This window comes from Balearica regulorum, chromosome 3, assembly GCF_011004875.1.
Source record: "Balearica regulorum gibbericeps isolate bBalReg1 chromosome 3, bBalReg1.pri, whole genome shotgun sequence".
Classification (NCBI taxonomy): Eukaryota; Metazoa; Chordata; class Aves; order Gruiformes; family Gruidae; genus Balearica; species Balearica regulorum.
Window position 1 is genome coordinate 59,994,843 of NC_046186.1, and position 21,163 is coordinate 60,016,005.

General features: G+C 39.9%; 1 protein-coding gene across 1 annotated transcript in view; it reads right to left on the reverse strand.

The window, feature by feature from the left end:
* The window catches only part of PTPRK (protein tyrosine phosphatase receptor type K), a 419,243-nt gene that overhangs the window by 60,783 nt on the left and 337,297 nt on the right, over nucleotides 1-21,163 (reverse strand). Inside the window, exons 12-13 of the mRNA XM_075748050.1 lie at nucleotides 15,151-15,424; nucleotides 12,161-12,197 (exon numbers count right to left, since the gene is read on the reverse strand). Coding sequence (XP_075604165.1) covers nucleotides 12,161-12,197; nucleotides 15,151-15,424 — 311 coding nt within the window. The remainder of the gene's footprint in view (nucleotides 1-12,160; nucleotides 12,198-15,150; nucleotides 15,425-21,163) is intronic.

The window sequence follows — 21,163 nt, forward strand, 5'->3', positions numbered from 1 at the left end:
TTGCAAATCTTGCATTTCTTTTTACGTTGTGGCCAGTGATGGCAAGAACAAAATTTGGCGTGATGAAATACTTCCATTGGGCTCAAGGAGCCTCCATACACGGCTGACTGGAGTATGCTGTACAGCTGATGTGTTTTGCGTTGAAGACAGGTCGAGCAAGCAGCTCAAATGTGGAAGGAGTAATATTTGAAGAAATTTTATCACTTGATAAAAAGTGGCTCTCGCTTGGTTTTATAGTTTTGAAAAACTAGTCAAGTGTCTTTTTCAGCATACAGAAAAATCCTAATTTCCCCAAACCTCAGAATGAGTAATTCTAGCAATCAGGGCTCTATTGGTCTGGCAGCACGATCCCGCCTTCAGCAGTGACAGAGGCTACATCCCGCGGTCGGGTCCCTGACAGGTTTATTGTGTGGGCCCAGCTACGCACAACGTGCTACGTATCCACCCCAACAGCTTGTGACCTCCACGGGCTGGCTGGTGGCAGCGGAGGCACTACACACTTGCTGTAGGCTCAGGCAGCAGCTCTACCCAGGTGGCTGTTCCTCTTCTCCTCCAAGCTTTAGGCATTAGTTCATACAAAAGTCTATCAGGTTCAGGTCCAACAGCTGCGACAGCAGTCAACCATCAAATCTAGAAGTCCCACATCCTCAGATCATACTCAAAACATAATGCAGCTATGCTGTCTCTAAGAACAAGGGCTCTGCTGAGCTTTTCTAATCACAAACACAAGATGACTCGGGAGATCTGCCATCAACAACTGAACAGGCCTTCCTGCAGCCCAGCTTCAGCAATCAAGCCACTGTCCTTCAAACGCTGCAGCACCGTGTGCCCATGATCTAACAGGTTACAGTATGATCCATCCAGGCTCCTCCCTCCTCCAGCAAACCAAACTATTTTATCTAAGTAATTGTTTGCATTCATCCAAAACAGTTCCGTGAATGAGTCACTCAAAGTAAAGTATAAAAGATTTATACTTCCCAAAATGACTTGGAAAAATACTTTCAGCTGGTTCTGTTCCATGGGTATAAAATTTCACTGTCTAAATTTCACCAACATTACTCAAAAAGGGATGTCCCATTATAATTTCTGTTGCTCGATTCTCTGCATGCATAAATTGATTTCACTTTCTCAGTCTGAGAAAACTCTTCAGTTCAGTTTGAGTTCAATCTATATTAGTAAAACTATTTGATTTGGCTAAGTAACATCATGCTTCAGAGCTTATGCCAAATAAGCAGTATCATTTTATACAAAGGCAACCACATTACCAGCTTTCATATTTAGATGAGCATATAATGAGATTCAGTTTGCCATCTCTCAGTCCCTAAACTGCCAGCTACTTATGTAGAATGAGGGTTTCTAAATTCTTTTCAAAAGCAAAATAAAAACTTGGTAGATTTACAAATAGGTAGTGACTGCGGCATATAGCCACCATCCTTTCCCATCTTAGTGTGTGGCATGATCTAGGCTGAAACATGTAAGTGTTTGATAACAGCAATGGCACACTCCACAGTTCAAGTTACTGATCAAAAATCCAGTCTAACCCTGATGGTTAATATCTTGACAGCTATTCATGGGGACTTGCGACATACATTCCTCAACAGACAGATTAATCTGAAAAATCAACCTTCTTATCTGATATCTATAACAGAATTTTCTGTAAATGTGCAAGTAGAAAATGAATATATTATTAAATACAGCAATCGTCATCTTTCATCACATCTGAGATACAGAGAATAGAAGCTCCTTCTAGATGTTTCACTGAGCAGATGAAGCACCCAGTGCCCAGGTTTCACAGTCCAGTATCTTAAAAACCTCTACAGCAGGGCAAGGAATGGCAACCCTTTCCATTAGATGTACAAAAGGAAGTGCTATGAAAGACGAACCTAAGGATGTAAATCCCTGTATAAACATTGTGGCTCAGTGATTTCAAGCAGAATGAGAACTAGCTGACAACCTTTCTAAATTTTGGAATAGTATCAGATATTAGGACCCTCAGGATTAAACCCTTATGAACTACTAGAAGTGAGAAACACTAAAGAACTATAAGAAAATTGTTACATCTGCAGAAAGTGATGACAGCATGTTGAATTACCAGTTCTTATAAAATTTGTTACAAAATTCTAGGGAGTGCAGCACCATCATTTCAAAACAGGAATGATAATCTCAATGCAGCAAAATCTGAGAAATTAGAAACAGATCAAGGATTAATATGAGATTTGCTTGACTATATATTTTCTACTGTAACGGGTCAACAAAACAAGCAGACAATTCAGTTAACCTGGATGGTGTTAGTGTACATAAAAATTAAGGTTCACATTAAAAAATGCCTGTGCTTGTGCAAATCAACTGCATTCCACATGCTGAGGCAATCTGAATGTCAGTTACAGTAACTGTAGAATCCTACCTTCTCCCTCATAGGGAGAAAAAGCCATCCTTTCACCACTGTTAAAAGTATGGATATAATAACAAAACCTCCTTCAATGTTTCCAGCAAATAGTCAGAAATTTGGTTTTCCTGTCATTATCTAATGGTCCCAACAATATGATGTACAATCAGAAAATATTTTAAAAATGTATCTTCACCTCATAGAATCACAGAAAGGTTTCGGTTGGAAGGGTCATCTAGTTCCAACCCCCCTGCCATGGGCAGGGACACCCTCCACTAGACCAGGTTGCCCTAAGCCCCATCCAACCTGGCACTGAACTCTTCCAGGGATCAAGCACCTACAACCTCTCTGGGCAACCTGCTCCAGTGTTTACAAAGAATATGATTTACATCTTCCATAAGCACCCCTTTGAAATGGCAAAGTCAGAAATACAGTAGCACCAGGGACGGAAAGAGAGTATGACGCCTGTTTTCCATCAGCACATAAGGACTGGGTTTTATTCTCCCAGAAAGAGGCCCATTTTCATGATATTGTGACGTGTACTGATATAATCTGTTTCGCTACCATATTCACTTATACCGGACAGTGCCGTTCTGATTTTGTTTGCATGTTATGATGGTGTAAGTACCTATTCCTTGCCAGAGCAGAAAACCTTCAGATGTAATCTCTCACAGTGTGAAACTGATGACACTTAACTGAGGATGTGCCTTAAACTTGCCCATTAACCACCTCACTATGCGACCTCTGAGCTTGTCTCTGTGTTTCAACTGCCCATAGAAACTGGCTTTGGACAATCTGCTGTCCAACATGAGAACTAGGTTCAGCGTAACTGGACATCCTGTAATCTTGCTGCAGTGCTGACAATGTGACAGCAATTTAGGAAGTGCAGCATTCAAGGTAACATCCTGCAGCTTTATGGCAGCAAGAGCATGGAAGCAATGCATTGGAAACAGTTTGGATGCTCAACGTGGAGACCATAAATGGTCCAAGTTTCATAGCCATACAAAGAGGGGCAACAACTAACACACAATAGATGTTTCCTTTTGCGGGAAGCCAGATGTCTCTTATTTCAGACATGCTGCTTTAACATCCTAAATACTGTATCAGCTTTTGCTATTCCCTGCATGACTTTGCTATTAACTGTGGTGCTTTGAAAAAAGTACGCTGCTGAAATAGCACTGCTGTTCTCACAAATTTCAGTTGTGTATCATCAGTGCAGACTACTGCCTCAGGATATTTTCCACCACAGCAAGGTTAGAGCAGGACCTCTTTTTCCTCTGTGCTAATGGCCTGGCCAAACCACTTGGCAGAGGGGCTGAAACAGTCAATAATATGTAGTCTGCTTACATATGTGTGAATAACCAATACTCAGTCATCAGCAAAGAGCAAGTACACAAGTCAGCAGATATGGGACCTCTGATTTAATGCTCAGGTTAAATATTCTGGCATCTATATGGTACTGAATGTGGTTACCTTTCCTGTTGACTCAACAAAGCCAATGTTAATCAGAAGTGGCAAAGGATGCAATCTGTTTCACAACCTCTGTGGCAGCAAAGTGTTCTGGAAGTCCATCCTGATCAAGAACCTTTATCACCACGTCACTGTGAAGCATGGAGAATATCCACAGTCCTTTCCAGGCTGCTGAATTTGCACAAAAGCCTCCACACACTTCCAAAGTCAACAGCACTGGAAACCACGCACAAGGTCGTAATTCTGTTCCCTACGCTTTGAATTTACCTGGTGACAAAAATTGCTTTAACAGTGCCTGTAACTGCCTCCTGCTCTGACAGACAGATGTGCAATAACCACATGATTTCTAGAAAGATCGACCCTCCTGTGAGGTCCATCTGCATACCCTTCTGGTCAGGATCTTTCCAGAAACAGTGTGGTTAGCACACAACTTCCCATCAGAGCAGAAAGCAGTTTATACTCCTGAACTTCAGAGATATCGTCTCCTTACACAGCTGACAAAGCATCAATCTCTGTATTCGAGTAATTTGGCAGTAGTGTCAATCAACCGTTCTGACTTGCTCTGCAACACATTTGACAGTGTTTAAGAAGTGCTACTACGCTTGGCAATGCTGCTCCCTGTTTCTAGATGACTAGCTGCAGAACTTCACTTAGCACTCTGTCAGAGATGACAAGCAAATAGTTTAATAAACCCTTGTAATGTTCATGACAATGAGGTGGAACTTCTTTTCATGTAGTTAAAAGTGTTTGATTTGATACAGAGAAATGGAGTGATGTTGATTTTAGGGCCATAAATAGCTTTCTAAAAAATCAATAAGCACACTTCTGATTTAGGTGTTGCTGAAGTTGTTCTGCATTCTTTGGGCATCATTCTTTTCTGAGACAAACTCCTGCTTGTCCCTCCTGTCCACGTGCACAGTGAGCAGTTTTATTGTTCAAAAATATTTTGTCTTCTATTCAAAATATCTCTGTGTTAGGTAGCTGTTAATACAAGGATGGATAATTGCAAAGATTATCTCCTCTGTGCTAAGGTGTCGTATATTGATACAACATTTTATGTTTGTTTTTTGCAGTTGGACTGAAGCAGCTTTGAACTTGAGGTTCAATTTCGTCTAGCAGTTTTAAACATGATTTCAAGATCTTTTGGCTGCACCTAAAGATGGTGAAGACTACCTCCCCATTGCCTTTCACACTACTCCAGCATGCACTGTCATTTCTACCCTGCCTTCAGAACTGCTCATGCAATTGTTCTAACCTAGGAAACATTTCAAATTATTTTGACTATGTTAAGTTAGTTTATTTTGGTGAATCTGAGTGAGATCAGTCATTTGCAACAGGGATAGCAATGAGCTGCTGACAGGCACTTTTTGCACCAGCTCTGTGACCACCAGCCATACATACTCTCTAAGAATTTGATTTTCTATCTGTGTTGCTTATGTGTGATCTACTGACATCAACTCCTCATCATAAACGATCATATCATCAATCTGCCACATAAGTGATTTTTACTCCACCATTGCTAAGTAGTACCGTAGGAAGGAAGCTGCTACTATTTCAACACTGAATGCACCCACAATGTCTTCAGTAATGACAGCACATGAGAACTATGGGACAGTGATGAACAGCTAGGGTTCAGAGTGTACCGTTGCTACCGGAGTGCCGTTCAGGTTTTCATTACCACTTCCAAAACAATCCAGTACTTTCCTACAAACTTCCAAATCCAATAAATGTGTGTATATAAAAGTCTCCCAATCTAATGCACCATTTCATGGAGCTGTTTTCAAGCACAACTGATTTTGACCTCATCACTTTGAACTGTAGCTCTGTACTAACAATAACAACAGTGCTAAGTTATATATATGTAGGGATATTTCTAGTATCAGCAATTGGTTGCTTTATTGGGTACAGAATTCAACTTACATGTCAATGATGGGAATGGCAAAACCTACTCTGGACTGTCAGTGTCCACATGCCCACTGATGTGGAGAAAGCGTCATTCCAGTGGTGGAAGGCTACTGACTGGATGTAAACACAATTAATAACTCCAAGAGACTCCCTTCGCCCTTTCAAGAAGTGACACAGCACTGTCCCTTAATGGGGCTGCTCTAAAGCTTTGCTGCGTACAGACAAGCCAAACTCCTGTCGCTCCTGGGCCAAACATGCATGTGAGAGGCCTGTGACACACTGCTGGAGGCAGCAATCTGCCTGTTCCACCTCACACACTCTTCAACCCCAGGCAATGCAAGGGTGCATTTTATCCAATGGTACAGTTAATCACAATATAAAATGAAAGTGGATGCAGGCTGTCTGTGTGAAAAGGGGCTAATGAATCCAGTCCTATCAGGTATGATAGAGTTTACCTTCTCTACACACTTGCAATTTTACAATGACACAAAGGTGAGGACATAAGAAAAGGCAAGTAAGAAATGATAAAAGTACAGGAAAAAAGGGGAGTTAAAATTAAAAATCCCCACCACTGCAGTATTAGCAAATGCTCATTTAAAATAGTAATTTTAATTGTATACCTATTATAAGGGGAATTAAGGATTTTCTATTGCAGTAAAAAGTGTAAAGGGTTTTGTAAAAACAGTAGATTTCTACCTTTATGCCTCCATATTCTTTAACAATGGATGCAAAACATTAAATGCTCACAATCTAATTCAGGAAGTAACATTCATAACAGCTGAAGAGACCTAAGAAACCAGGCACCTACTAAAATAGCATATATGCTACGATGCTGACCCTTCACTTAGAGCAGGTAATGTATCAACATTCATTCTCTACTATTTAAATATAAATAAAAAGCCTCTATGTAAATTCTTACTTTTAAAATTCTTATTCTTTAGGGAAACTTTAAGGCTCCTAAGATTTCAATCTGCTTATAGTGTCTGCACAAAGTAATCTGTTAGGTATCTAGGCCAAAAGAAATACCAAAACATTTCAAAATCAAGGAAAGTTAACATACATCTTTGGGTGCAGAATTTCTTCATTATAATGGTTTTATTTTTAATACACTGAAATCTCTTACTAGTGTTTCCTCTCATAAACTTAATGATTTTAAAAAAGCTAACTTTCAAAATGAAACTAAATCTAATAAACGAATGTTTGCGTGTAATGCACTTATCCACTATGCAATGTATTTAAAAATAAAGTTCCCTAGTAAAGCAATTAGATTTATTAATTGTATTTACTAGATTTACTCACCCATGAAACTTTTCTGACCCAAAGCAAGTCACCTGGTCTTTCAAAACACAATAATAAACCCATATTCCTGAAACTTAGGAAGGGGGCTGGAAACTAGAAAATATTTCTGATTGTAATTATTCCCAAATACAGTTAAAGTAAATGGCTCAGCTCAGGCAATGTCATAAGCATAAAAAACATTAGGTAATTCAGAGTTTTTTTGCTGTTACCCTCAGCTTATTTCTTAGAGATGTGAAGCAACAAGCAGAAAAGAGTACTTTTCTTTGGTGCCTTACAATAAAGAACAGGAAACATTCTCTGACAATTGTTGTCTCATGCATATCAATCAGGTAGCTTCACCTAATAAATGCTGCTGTTACATTAAATTCCTTTTTACTCAAATCAGATTGTGGTAATTGAATTCCAGGATTTAGTTACTCTCTGCACATATATGAAGATACTCACATTATAGGTTTTTTGTCTGGAAATCTGGAGGTGTCCCTCAGTTAACTGCTTTTCTTATAACCATCATCAAATATTCCATCAAAGGATCATTCAATTTTTTATTTACAACTAAAGGTATCACTTATCAGAACTGGCAGATGTGGTTGCTTGGTGAGCTACTGAAATTTTACACACAAAAGAGGAAAATATGCCATGCTAATATTCTGTTCCCATCTTTGGAAAGCTCAACAAGTCAGTTAAAATCTCTTCTTTGTGGGATAAAAGACATTATGCAAAAGACCAATGAATTTTAAACATATTAATAGCTTTTTCCTATGAATGAGTGAAAAGAAAGACATGACTTAGGCAACATCCGCATTCTTCTCTAAATTTATATTGCCACTTAGAATCATAGAACAGTTTGGGTTGGAAGGGACCTTTAAAGGTCATCTAGTCTAACCCCCCTGCAACGAGCAGGTCTCCAGTGCCTGTAACGATGGTACAGCTAAAAGTCATTGTAGGACCATTGATCCAAACATAAAAACAACAATCAGAGAAGCTTTGTTTCATATACATTTAGCATCTGACATCTTCCCACATTTGTGCATTAATCATTAACAGACATATCTGAGCATCCTGCTACAGGAGGTGATTTGACTTTCACAAATTTCCCTAAGAGCAGAAACATCATCAGGAACAATTTCAAGGAAATAATTATGGTCTAGACAGATTTATGATTTCTAAAGACCTAATCCAAAGCACATTAATGTCAGTGGAAGGACTCCCATTGACATCAAAGGCCTTTGGATCAATCCCCAACTGCTGCGGGAATGAATTCAGAGCAATAACGATGGTGGACTAAATGCACACTTGCAGTTGAAATGTTACCACCCAGACCTTTTTATTCCTCAAATCAGATTAAAAAGTCATTTTCTGCTATTTCACAATTACTTCCAGATGCACATCATCTCAAATGGCATTTTCATCCATCTGTATGAACCAAACATGCATGGAAACAGAGAGGTTCTACACTGCCTGAACTAATAATACAAATGAAAACCACAAGGGAAAATAATTTTGGAGGTGATGAACTTCATGTTTTAAACGTGGAGTGAGAAACCTTGGACTTCATTTACTCCTTGTAACTGCTTTGGGATAGAGCTGCCAGGCCCACTACTACTTTATTTACTGCCACAGTAGAACTCCTTTAATTAAATTTTCAGTATTTTTCTCTAGTCCTCTAAACAAAATAAAAGAATACACGTAAATCAGTGTTAGTCTCAAACTTGGCAGCCTAGAAACTGTCAGAAATGTCAACTTCATATACTCTCTGCTTAATAACATCTCTGCTGTCCCTTCTGTCCTCTTAAATGTCTATTTACATGCTAAATAATTTGAAGCATCACTCTTCTCTGACCATGTTAATCTAGTTTCATTCCCTTAGCAGTCAATAACATTTTAGACTGTAAAATGAAATGGCAATGTTGTGTGCGAGTGGCAACCCACTCAAAGTTTTACACAAACTCAATTCCAATATGTGACTGATCTGTCATCTACATCGTGTGTTACTCTGAAGCGCATGCTATGGGAACCACACATCTTTTATTCACTCCTCTAGTGAGACTTTGGTTAGGCAGGTTCAGTTATCACATATTCATTGTGAAATGAGCATGTTATGGACTGATTGAACTCTGCCTTACCAAATTAGTTTTAGTAGGTTTGAGAACTCTCTATAGGAAATTATATGTGATACTTTTTTTTGTTCAATAACACACATCTAGAATAACTCCATGTTTCAGTTTCTAATGAATATCCAACCTATTACCTACATCTTTGTACCCTTCTCTGCACTTCAGAAAACAAGGTATTTTTTTCTCCTTCTTCGGTTACTATATGTGTGGGAAACCAGATTATTAGTGTCTGGGCAATGCTACTACCTAAATTAAAAAAAATAATGAGGCAGAGAACAATTAACTGGTTTGGCGGGGTTTTGTGTTGGGTTTTTTTTTTTAAATAAAAATTGATGCTGATCACTGGTTACTAAGAGCAACTGAATGGGAAGGGAATTCAGGTTGACAAAGGAAAACAATATTGGCTAAAAGTATCCAAGGAATTAAAATGGCTCAGTCCGTACATTTTTTGGGCTATACTTGTAATGGAAATGGTGCTTTAGGTATGTCCTACCCACCACCTGTGTCACAAGGAGCTATTTTTAACCTGGTTTCCTCAAGAATCAAAGCTTATGTGAACAGACTGTGTGTGTGTGCAACTTTCATACCCTCTTGCCACATCTAATAACTTGGGACTCTCTTGGCCAATTCAGTCCAATCTGCAGAAGGGCAAAAGTCACAAAGTCATTAAATTCTTATAAGCTTTGTGAAAACAGATGTCCAGATAAAGGGAGAATCCCATTATTACCCTAAATCAGGCCCATCGAAGAATCACTCTGGCATTCTTCCTTCAGCTCCAAGTACATAGGAACTGCTCAGGACATTACTTTTTAATCTGGTGCTGTTCCAATATTTTCTTCCATGAAAAACTAACTCAGTGTATTTTAATACACCAGACACTAGTCAGCCTCTGAGCTTACTCCAAAAATATTTTTTCAAGATACACCAAAAGCAGCAACATACTTTAGTCATGATTTGGCACCACCTTTTAGATGAGTTCACACTTCAGTGCATTTTGTTATCAGAAGCACACAAGAACATTGGATCAGGAATATATGGACTGAAAAGGTATGAGCACTTTAATTTAAATTTGCTGACTTTCATTAGATTGACACCAATAAACAAACTATTCTATCAGTTCTCAAGGTAGAAGGCAACCCATGGGAATGATATGTGCAAAATTCCTTATGCATTAAAATACATGTAAATTATGTTACTAGGGAACTGCCCAACAAAAAAAAAAAAAAAAAAAAAAAAAAAATTAGTCAGGGAAAGAACACATTTAAGGAAGTTAAATTATCAAGACTTTGAAGCGATGAATCCCTACTAAATTCAGTCCTTCAGACCAAGAGAAAGCATTTGCTCCTAATGTTGCCTCCTCCCCACATTTCACATCCATCAATTAAAATTAAGTCAGAGAACACATTTTGGGGTTTAGTTCCACACCCAAGGAGTATAGTACTGGCATATCAGGCAAAGTAGTTACGTCACAAACACACATCTTTAGCCAGAGTGGCAAAGGCAAGTTTTATAGCATGATGGTAAGAAACACGTTACTCATTTCCCCTTTCCTTGAGACTACAGCCATTGGGGTGAATGCGACTTACGGCAGAGGAAGGCACACTAGCAACCACCAGGACCATTGCTCCTGTGAACGTTGCTTTGACATCGGTGGAGTGAATGTGGTTAAGTAAAAAATAATTTCCTCGTAAACCAGGTGAACTCCTTCCCCATTTTGTTACTACTATCCAGAAAATTTATGATGAGAGAGACCATTGCTTTCCTCTTCCTCATTCCATGTTTCTGTAGTATTTTAGAATATTTCTGAGCCTTTCAAGACTCTCCCTTGACTCAAATACTAGCAATACACGCTTGTGGCACATAAATATTTGTTTATGCAAATATATTTTAATTCAAACGTTTAATCTTGCCAGGTAAACAAAAGAAAGATAATGCTGATGGTACTTTTCACAGAAGACTTAGCTCATGGTTTTAATTTCCTGTTTTTATTAGCTTACCTCACTTGATGAAAATATTAACACATTTTGAGAAGTACATTTTATTTTCTGGTTTCTCAAGAAAACGCTTTGTTTCTACCACCTTATTAGAGGCACCATCTTTTAATTGGAACAAGTTTTAAATTGAAAGAAGTGATTGAAAAAAACATGCTGATGTGCCACCACGCTACTGTAAATGCCCACTTGGTCATATCTAAAGTTGGTTTTATGCTGAATATCAATACGCAATTAGAAAGAGACAATGGAAGTAGTGCTGGGCCTCTGCAGAGTACTCTTTCAGCATTTGTGAGCTCCTTTCTTGTTTATGCTGCCGGAGTCTATCAAACAACTCTCATGTTGACACAATCAAGCAACCATAATGAATGGCTGTAAATACAGTCAAAGCAAGAGATAACAATAAGCAGAATAAGTAAGTCCTCATTTGAAGATGAAACAGCGTTTCTGAGTGAGGAGTATGTGATTAACCTGCCATATGTGGGGTCAATACGATTTACTCTCACAGCTACGCAGCCAGTCTTAGCCCTGGGCCTCACTTGCTATCAGACACGACCCTTCTTCAAATCAACCCTCCCCTATGTCTAGCTAACACCCTGAGCTCTTAAGAAAATTAACTATTGTGTCTTTCGTTTAAATTATTTCCACCCCTACTTGGAAATAACTGTTAGCATGACAGACAGTTTACCAAGCATGCTTTCTAGCCTACAGTTCATCTATCTGCTGCCTGCAATGCTCCAGCAGCCTTAGAGCTGATCTTGAAAACCACAGACATGGAAAACAAAGGAGTACTTATTTTGTCTAAATTCTGAGTATTCCTAGAACACCACTCTCTTGGCCCAATACCAAAGAATAAAAAGCAGTAGCCCACTACATTTTAAGACAAACAAGTGGTTCAAAATAGAGGGACAATACTGGATTTGGTTCAAACATTTGACAGAAACTCCCCATTTCATTAAAAAAAGCTACTTTGCTTGGAGGGACGAACCTCTTACCTTTTGTAGCTATTCGAACACACTGAGTTTTGGTTTCCTGTTGAGGAGGCAAAAGTAAAGAAAACAGTCAGATCAGGTTGTTTTTTCTTGCCCTCCCCATTCCACAAATTCATCTGAGATCTGCTGATCAGCTAGGGCAACCCAACAAGGTGGCTCAGAGCCTCTTCTCTCCTGCTGAGCCCAGAGCCGAGTAATTCTGCCTTTACACAAGCTGGATGAAATCTTGACATTGATCTGTACTATCCAGGATAACGATGGGGAGAAAAGATGCAGGACAGCCCAGATGTAGCCAAATTTCACAATATTCAAATCAAATGGAAATCATGCCATAACAATACAGAGAGAGGGTGCAGTGGAAATAAGGGGAAGACTGGTGCTCATCTTTATTTCCTGGCACAGAGATCCCGAGCCAGTGTTGACCTCCAACAGCACCATGCAGCAAAGAAGGCACATTTATTCAACACTTTCTCCAAACTAACTTGTCTTGCTGCATCATGATGGTGTTAAATGGAGTCACCTGAAACATGTCAGCCACATGCTCCCTCATGCTTCTGAGTGCGGAATTAGAAACAGCCCAGGTATCCCTTCATTTATGACACAGTTAACCTACAACCTATATAATCTGCCCAGGAAAGACAGTGATCGGACAGTGATGTGCTTCAGAAGAAGTTACACATGCAAAGACAATTTTTTTTTTTCTTCTGTTCCTCCCATGTCCCTCCTTCCTTCAGAAGTTTGGTCAGCAATTTAAGCAAATGAACAGAGAAATCACTTGGTTATGCACAGTTTGGACAACTCGAACAGACAAAGGTCATTCAGAAATGGGTTTTCTGACCTTTTTGTACAATATGCAGTCATGTTAAAGGCAAACATATTGAAATAGCATAAGGTTGTGTGAGAGGATGCAGCCGCTGCTGTATTAGATCACTAAACAGTATTAGCATGTAATTAGAAAATATAATAATGACAGTTTCATTCTATAAAATATGCTCCCTCTAGTCCTGCACGCCCCAGCACTCCTATCCCTGCATACATCCCCTGGGATATGTCTCCTCTTGAAGATTCCCAAGCAACAGGTAAAATACGTCGATGGTGTTTTGTAAACACAGCTTGCAAAAAACAAGCAAAGCTGTGGGTTGACGCTTCCCCTAAATGTTCCATGAAGACAATTTTTCAACCTAAATGAAAGCTCTGCAAAATTTATCAATATAATCTTACCTAATTGGCATTCTCCCCAGTAACTGGATTTACTTGTCCACTTCTGTTCACAATGTCTGCGAGGATCACTGAATAACAACCCTCATCCCAACCCTATAGTGTACTTCAGAGCATACTTTACTTCCCTTTGACTATTTTGGTGAGCCCACTGCTTTATAGTAAAGCACCTGTTTAAATATTCTGCAGCTCAGAGGTTATCTTACAACCTGGCTGAATAAACTCTGTCCTGGCAGAATGCAGTGCAGTCAACCCAAAAGTTCCCCCCAAATCCCCCTTGGAACAGAAATCTGATCCAAAGTTTTAAAACTTACTAGAGAAAACCATTTCAGGATTAAAGTCTCTCACAAGCTGAAATCAAGTTAAAGTGAAAAATAGCGTGTTCTTCCCTCATCTTATACTCATTTGTCAAAATGTAAAAGCCAAAATAAAGATCTATTTTTGTACTTAATATTTTTGTTTTAATTTCTCTCCCATTTATTTCTTGAGGAATGAAACAAATGTCCTTACAATTTAGTCAGCTGGAAGCCAGCAAAAGCAAAGGGAATATATGTAGCAGGTGAGGGAAACATGAATGAGTGACTAGCAGTTACCTTTTATTTTGCTTTGTTTGCTTCCAACAGGTCTATAGATAAGAACTAGAAAGAGGGGACGGTCTCTTCCATCAGGAAAAGCCTCTGGTTCTCAAGCAGCTCTAGTATAGTTTCATTAGTTCTTGCTTTTTCCCCATTATGACTTGTTGCACATGCAATTTTCAGACTAGGTCTGCCTGTTAGCTAGGATTTGTTTAGTCACTGCAGAGACCCAAATGTAAGGAAGGGTAAACTCGGCTTCCGCTGCTTTCTGATGGCTCTGGTGAGCCTCAGCCGCCATCGATCCGGCTGTTCCTTCTTGCTCCTTTCTGACGTGCCTGGATGCTTCCTATGGAGATTCTTATGGACATATTACTGCAATTTCCTTCAGATTTCTAAACTATAAATCAAAAATTTAAATTTTTAAATATCTGAAGCTTCTGTGCCTACCATCTTTTCCTTCCTCACTGATCATTTCCCCGTCCTCCATTTTTCATCGATGAGAGGAAAAACCATTCAAGAGCGACAGCACAGGGCTTGCAGAGCCACGATTGTTCTTCCCACCTGGAATCTCTCTCCCTGGCACTTTACCCTCTTCCATGTGCATAGAGAGCCAGCAGAAGTACTCAGCGACAGAGTCAAAAACGAAACACAAGGAGGTAATGAAGGTGAGCGACAGCCGTACTCTTATTACTGGAGAGCAGTGGAGCAAGCCTCAAGCACACCTTTTCAGAAAGGCTCTTGAAAACACTCCGTGGGCCTGGGGTTACTTTTGTTCAAGCAAATTTTTTCTTTCTATCTGACATTCAGTGTGAGAGTCTCAAAAGTTTGTAATGTTTTATTAGCCTGCTGAGCAGCCGCCATTCTGTTTATTCTGCAGTAATTTAATCTTCTGAAGTGTGCAAGTACTGATAATTGGGGAAAGGGCTGTGGATGTTATTTACCGAGGAGGCAGAGTCACAGCACTGAAATTAGTTCGCTGAGATGATTACTACAAGACGTATTAAACTCTTGCCTAGTAGCAGTTTCTATGATACAAGGGCGGTGTGAAATGTGAATGGCACATCGCCATGCTGTCACAGCACGGAAGGGATTACAGCTGTGCCACTGCCACCACCTACTACGTCCAACTCTGACAGTCCTAATTGTCACCATGGGCATGTCTTTGACTCCTTCCAGGAGAAAGGTGTGGTTGGCACTTACCTTCTCAACACTGCTCATGGCCTGGAAATAGATGTTGTAGCCTTTCCGAGGAGCCAGTGGCGGGTTCCAGAAACCTTGGTAAGTCCTGTTGTCACCCACGGTAAAGGGGGCTGGCTCTGGCAGGTTTCCCGGGGGCAGCTCAGCAGCAAAGTAATACGGTGACCCTCCGCTAAGAGCGGTCTGATAGGTGACAGGGATTTGGTAGCACTCCATGGCACCCGTTTCTCGCTTTGTTCGGTGCGGGTGCAGCTCCTCAACAACGATCTGGTAGGCACTAGTGAAACAGAGGAAGACCAGCATATCTTTAAGGTCACCTGCTAGGGTTAAATCTCTAGTATTACAAAAGAATTAACCTAATTGCTTCGTGTAAACTTAAAAAGAAAACAAAAAAAAGAAAAAAAGGAAAGACAGCAGATGCATGGATGCAGAGAAGAAACAAAGGCATGAAATATAGCAAAACTATCTAATTCAGCCATGGGGAAGAGCAGCATCCTTTTTTTTTCAGGAAAATCAACAATACAAATCTATATGCAACCTCCTAACAATGATCCACTATTTTTTAAATTTTTTTTCTTTTGAAGAAATACAGGAGTAAATCTGACTTTGAATTACAATAGATTAAACCCTTGGCTAATCGGAAGCATCTTAAGTTAGCATTTTCCTTTGAAACGATATTAGAGAAAGCTCAGCTTCAAGGCCCAACATAATGACTGCCTCCAGGCTGTGCTTGAAGCACCAATTTGCCATTGTCATATCATTAGAGACAGAATGTGCTGACAGGCTTCTCCACCTCTTGACCTTGCTGTGGCTTCTATCTTGGCTCAGAGCTATGCAGATCTAAAGTACAAGTGACATGCTGTAATACAAGCACAGATGGACAGAAATCTGTCCATTCCACCAAAATAGACTGCCTCATTCCTCTACAGTTGTGAATGATAAAGCGTTACAAACTGCTGAAGCAGATGGCATTCGGCCCATTAGAACGCCATCTCAACCTCACAATACCTCTCTTGAAATGGTCCATGGCTTGGTCACTTTTCAAAATCACCTGCTCAAAATAGAACAGGTAATTGTAATTCTTCTTTCTCCTTTAGGGGAACTACCTAACTGCAGGATGTTACCAACGCATTATCAGCTTCCTCTGCTCTGTATAAGTACAGAACTTACATACTGAGAGCAGGAGGCAATTCTGCAGCTTATAAGAAAAAAAGAAAAGAAAACATGAGGCTTTTAAGAACTGTACATAGGCATACACACATATACATGCATGTGTATACATAGCAGATCCATTTGAGGACCTTATGAAAAATCAGTACGAAAATATGCCTAAGCATGTAGACAAGACCTGAAGCTATTCAATTAAACTGGCAGAATTGCCTGTCTTGGTTTTGTTTTAAAGCTTTCTAAACAGAAAAAGTAAAATTGAACAGAATTCTGGAAGCGTCACTGCATTGTTGCAGGGACTCCAAAAGGCAAAGGCAAAGACAATCCTCCTCATTTCAGAACTTATGGGGCAGCATTAAATTATTTTGTCAATTTTCTCGGGTACTACTGCCCAGAAAACCCAATAACTATAGTGGCAGAGATGAAGTATGATACTAGGGAATGGAAGAAAAGAGAGAAGAAAAAATAAGAAATTAGTTTCATGTCTGTCTTGAGCTGAAAGAAGTTAGCATCCTCTTTTCCTAGCACCTAAAAAAATCAAGGAGGAAAGCCTCTTCCCTTTCAAATTGACCACGAGTAACATAAAAAGTCACCTCATTTTTGAAAATCTCAGTAAAAAGAAGAACATAAAGAAAAAAATGATGAGTTCGTTCCAGGGATCTCTGTTTCTCATAAACTGTCTATGAAGTGAACTTGGTTACAAATCATCTTCTGTGATAAACTCTATGCATTAACCATGTCCAGTTAATGCAGCCTGCAGCAACAAATCACTTCAACGAGAGCCCTGCACACCCAGAATCTTTCTTTACGCTTCAAAATTAATGTACTAGCAAAAAACATTAAGAGCATCAATATTTTAAAAACTTGACAGGATGTAAACTATTAAGAAGAATTTTTGTTTACAATGTCCCAAGGGAAGAAATGACTACAGGCGTTCATTCCTGCCCCAGCCTGGCCCTGGACCCAGGCAAGGTTAAAACCACCGCTCCCAAACTGGGCAGCCAACTGAAGAGTACTGGGAACACAGACACCGTGTCTCTGCTCCCTCCGTTCTGCAGTCTTCTCTCGCGAGCTGCCAAAGGACTGGGACTGACACAAATTCTGCTCTCCAAAGTGCCAGGAGAGCAGGGAAACTTGTCATCTGCAACACCCTGCCAACTTCAGAGGAGAAAGCCAGCAGGGAGAACGGAAGGACAGTGCCAGCACGTGGTGGAAGCAGCCATCCCCCAGAACAGGCCTGTCATGCAGCTCAGAAGTCGACATCTACCACATTCACCAAATTAACCCCCTTTCTTCCTCCCTATTTATAGAATAAAGGGTAAATGGGGTACCTTTTTTTAAAGACATATCTCCTTTTTAAGGGTCAAGTCTCTCTGGAGAACAAAGAACTCCAAAAATCAAATATGAAGGGCACGAGAGTTAAATATTAGCACAGTCTCTTTTAATGGCATTCTTCAAAAACATGAAGTGATTTTTGAATATGATATAAAAGGTATGGCAAAATTTCAAGCATAAGATCACAATAAAATGTGAAGGTTCTGAAAAATTTTCAAACAAATTACTTTACATAAAATATCGTTCCAAAATTAATGCTTTTTGTGGCCCTACATCTGAAAAACTAAATATGTGGAAAAGAAGAAATAAATATACACATTGCAGCCATCTGCATCTATACAATCACATTTAGTTAAAGAAAGAATACCCAATGACAGAAAGTCTTTAAAAGTCTCCAATAAGGCTTTTTTTTTAATTATTTTAATGTTCACAAACTTATTAAAATAAAAGATATCCCTATCCTCTTTGGAATGGGGCAGTATTTTTCACACAACATTATAGGCTAACAAGACACGCAGGAATACAGTCATTTACCTCTGGGCCCTTGGTGATACCATCTGTTTAAGCCCATTTACTAACACTACAGAGGCTGCAAAGCAGCACTGTCACTCGACATACAATAACAGTGTTTGGAAAGGACACTCCGCTCTAAGATGTGAAGACAGAAGCCAAAGTTAAATTTGCAACTTGGAAAACGCAGTGTTCAATGGCTGCAAAGGTGATCTGATATCAGGCTGTAAGTGAAAGTTTAAAGACAATGTACTCTGCTTATCATCGGATTTTTAAATATTACTAATCCTAGCTTCAGTTATGTTTTCTACGTGTTTTTTGTGTAACAGTGGGAATTCAATTATTGAGAGAGCTTTCTTGTGACTGCAGATGAGGGAATTCCCACAATAGCTGTTGTTTCCCCCCCCCCGTCTTCCCATCCAGCAAACGAGGAATAAAACAGAGAAAGAGGGACAGGTGGAAAACATAGATGATAGTATTCCTTCTCCCTGATGACTAAAATAACTCCTGAGCTGTTCTGAAGAGTAATACAAATTTCAAGAAGCTGCTACATAAGTTGCTGGGATGATAAAGGCCAAACAGTTGTCTGGGGCAGCGAGGAAAGCAGAGAAAGTGTTGAAGATGGAACAGGTGAAGAGCTCCTCTGCGAGATTTTGCATGAGAAAATTATTTTTGACATTAAAAAAATTTTCCTTTTACTTAAGAAAATCTGCACAGAACCTCCCTCTTGACCAAGACAATTACAAACAGCGTAAGGTGGCCCCTGCCAACAGATCTTCCTTTTCACCTCTCCCTAAAAACTCAGGCTCTCAGACAGGTACTGTAGAGGTGAACATGTTCTACTTCAGCCCTATTCTGTCTGGGCTTTAATATCAGCTAGAGAGTTCCTTCCACGTGTCTAGTTGAGACACAGTGTCTTCTCCCTTGACAAATGCCAGACTGACCAACAGCCCAACTTACAACCTGAGCTCCTGGAAGTCTGAATGACAAGTAAGTTTTAGCTGCTCCCTGCCATGGTACACTTAATTAGTCTTGTTGCAAAATGAAAACCACCTGATTTTGCAAATGAATGTATAAGAAAAACACTTTACCAATCAAATAAAATAAATTTCATCATTAAAAAGTTGTCTATGCTGATTCTGATACATGTGCTTTGGAATCTTCATCTGCAGTAGGATTTGAAAACAAAAGATTGTTTTACTGGTGCTCAATTAGGATCCTTCAGAAAAACTACAGTGACAAATCACATCTTCAAATGAATCACTGAAGCACCATTGATGCTACTGACTGGGATCTCATCCACAAGATTGATGGTGAAACGGTACACGCTTCTGAGCCATCCAGTCCTGTCTCCTTTTGCATTTCTAGTTTGTAATTTGGTTTAAAACTTCAGGAGGCCATAAAGAATGCTAGAGATTACATGATAACACTCGACAGGGAAGATATGATTAGAGTCATGTTTAAACTGTGATGACTATGGCATGTAGTGTCTTAAACAAATGACTGACAGCTGCACATAGATTTCACTTGAGTTAAGGAACATCTGTTTCCTGGGGGGCTGTGCTGATGGAGAGGCTGAGGTACAACAAAATCTGATCATAGTATAACTCTCTAAAAGCAACAGTATCAGACTAAGCTTTTTTTCCCACCCTTTTTTTCTTTCTTTTTAAAAAAACAAAACAAAAAAACCCCACATGGACCTACTGCTATTAAATAAAATGATCTTTTGACCATCTCTAGCTCCAGGGACCAGAGGACTGAGTGCAAATAAACCTTTCCAAAAAGCCAACTGTATTCTTCAGTTTCAGACTAAAGAACAGCATTCTACTCAATCGCAGCTGCAGGCATGGCGATGCATTTCTTTCCCACCTACCTAGTAACACTCATTATGGCAGCAAGCCAGCTTGTTGTGGAAACAACTCCAGTGTGGATGGAGTGAAACTTCACTAAAACGCGTCATAAAGTTTAGCGAAATGCATTGACTCAATTCAGAATTTCAGTGTGCCACATTTATCTCCCCCTATTAAGAAGCTGCTGAAAAATACCTGACTGCAATATGCATAACTTCAGGAAAGCGAACGGGACCATGTCTTCTGCATTCCCCTGGAGAATGGTCCTCATTCCATGTAAGGAAAAAACCACCTAGTTTGTTTTAAGAATAAAGCTCAGCTCTCCGGTTATGGTGAAGGACTTACTTCCTTGGCCTCTTGATGTTAGAAATTTAATGTCTTAGGTTTTAGAAATTAATTAACGTGGAGAGAGAAAACATGAGACAGGAAGACAGACATATGTGTTTTTGAGAACATTCTCAAACAACAGTTATTAATACTCTATCAAACTATCTATTAACATTTAATACATAGATCCTTTTTGCCACCTTTGTAGGTCACAGTGACAAGCTCATGCCATAGAACTGAGGATGGTGTAAGGAAAATTGAGATAATAAATGTGAGGTGGTGTGCTGCAGGTTACTTGCCTGCCAGTACAGTACAGTGCAGAGAAACCAGGGCTCCCTGAGCCAGGTAGGAGTAAACCTCTAGCCATATCCCATCACGCTACCAGTTCGTGGACGGAGACCCCCAGGAGAGAAACCCGGGTTGTGAGACTGACTCCCCTCAGGGTGAGTGGTGGGACCGAAGGCGGGAGCCTGCTGCTGTCTGCACAAATGTGCCACAGACCGGCTGGTGTAGAGAAGATGTGCACCATCACCATCAGATACCCAGTGGTATCTGGCAGGCGTGCCCTGGGTGAGCCTATGCACCAGCCCCCTTGAGGGACCAGGCACAAGACTGAAAGGATTTGGCATGGATTAGATGAGACACAGATATCACATTTCTCAAACAGAGAGAGCTTTGGATATGGCCAGCCACTCGACACCTGGAAAGCTTTAAAAGCACCTACAAAGATGTATAGTGAGTTTAAGCCCCTGCATAACTTGGGAGCATTTTCAGATCACAGATCTGGTTTCCACTGTATCAATTAAACACAAACCCTATTTTAGGAA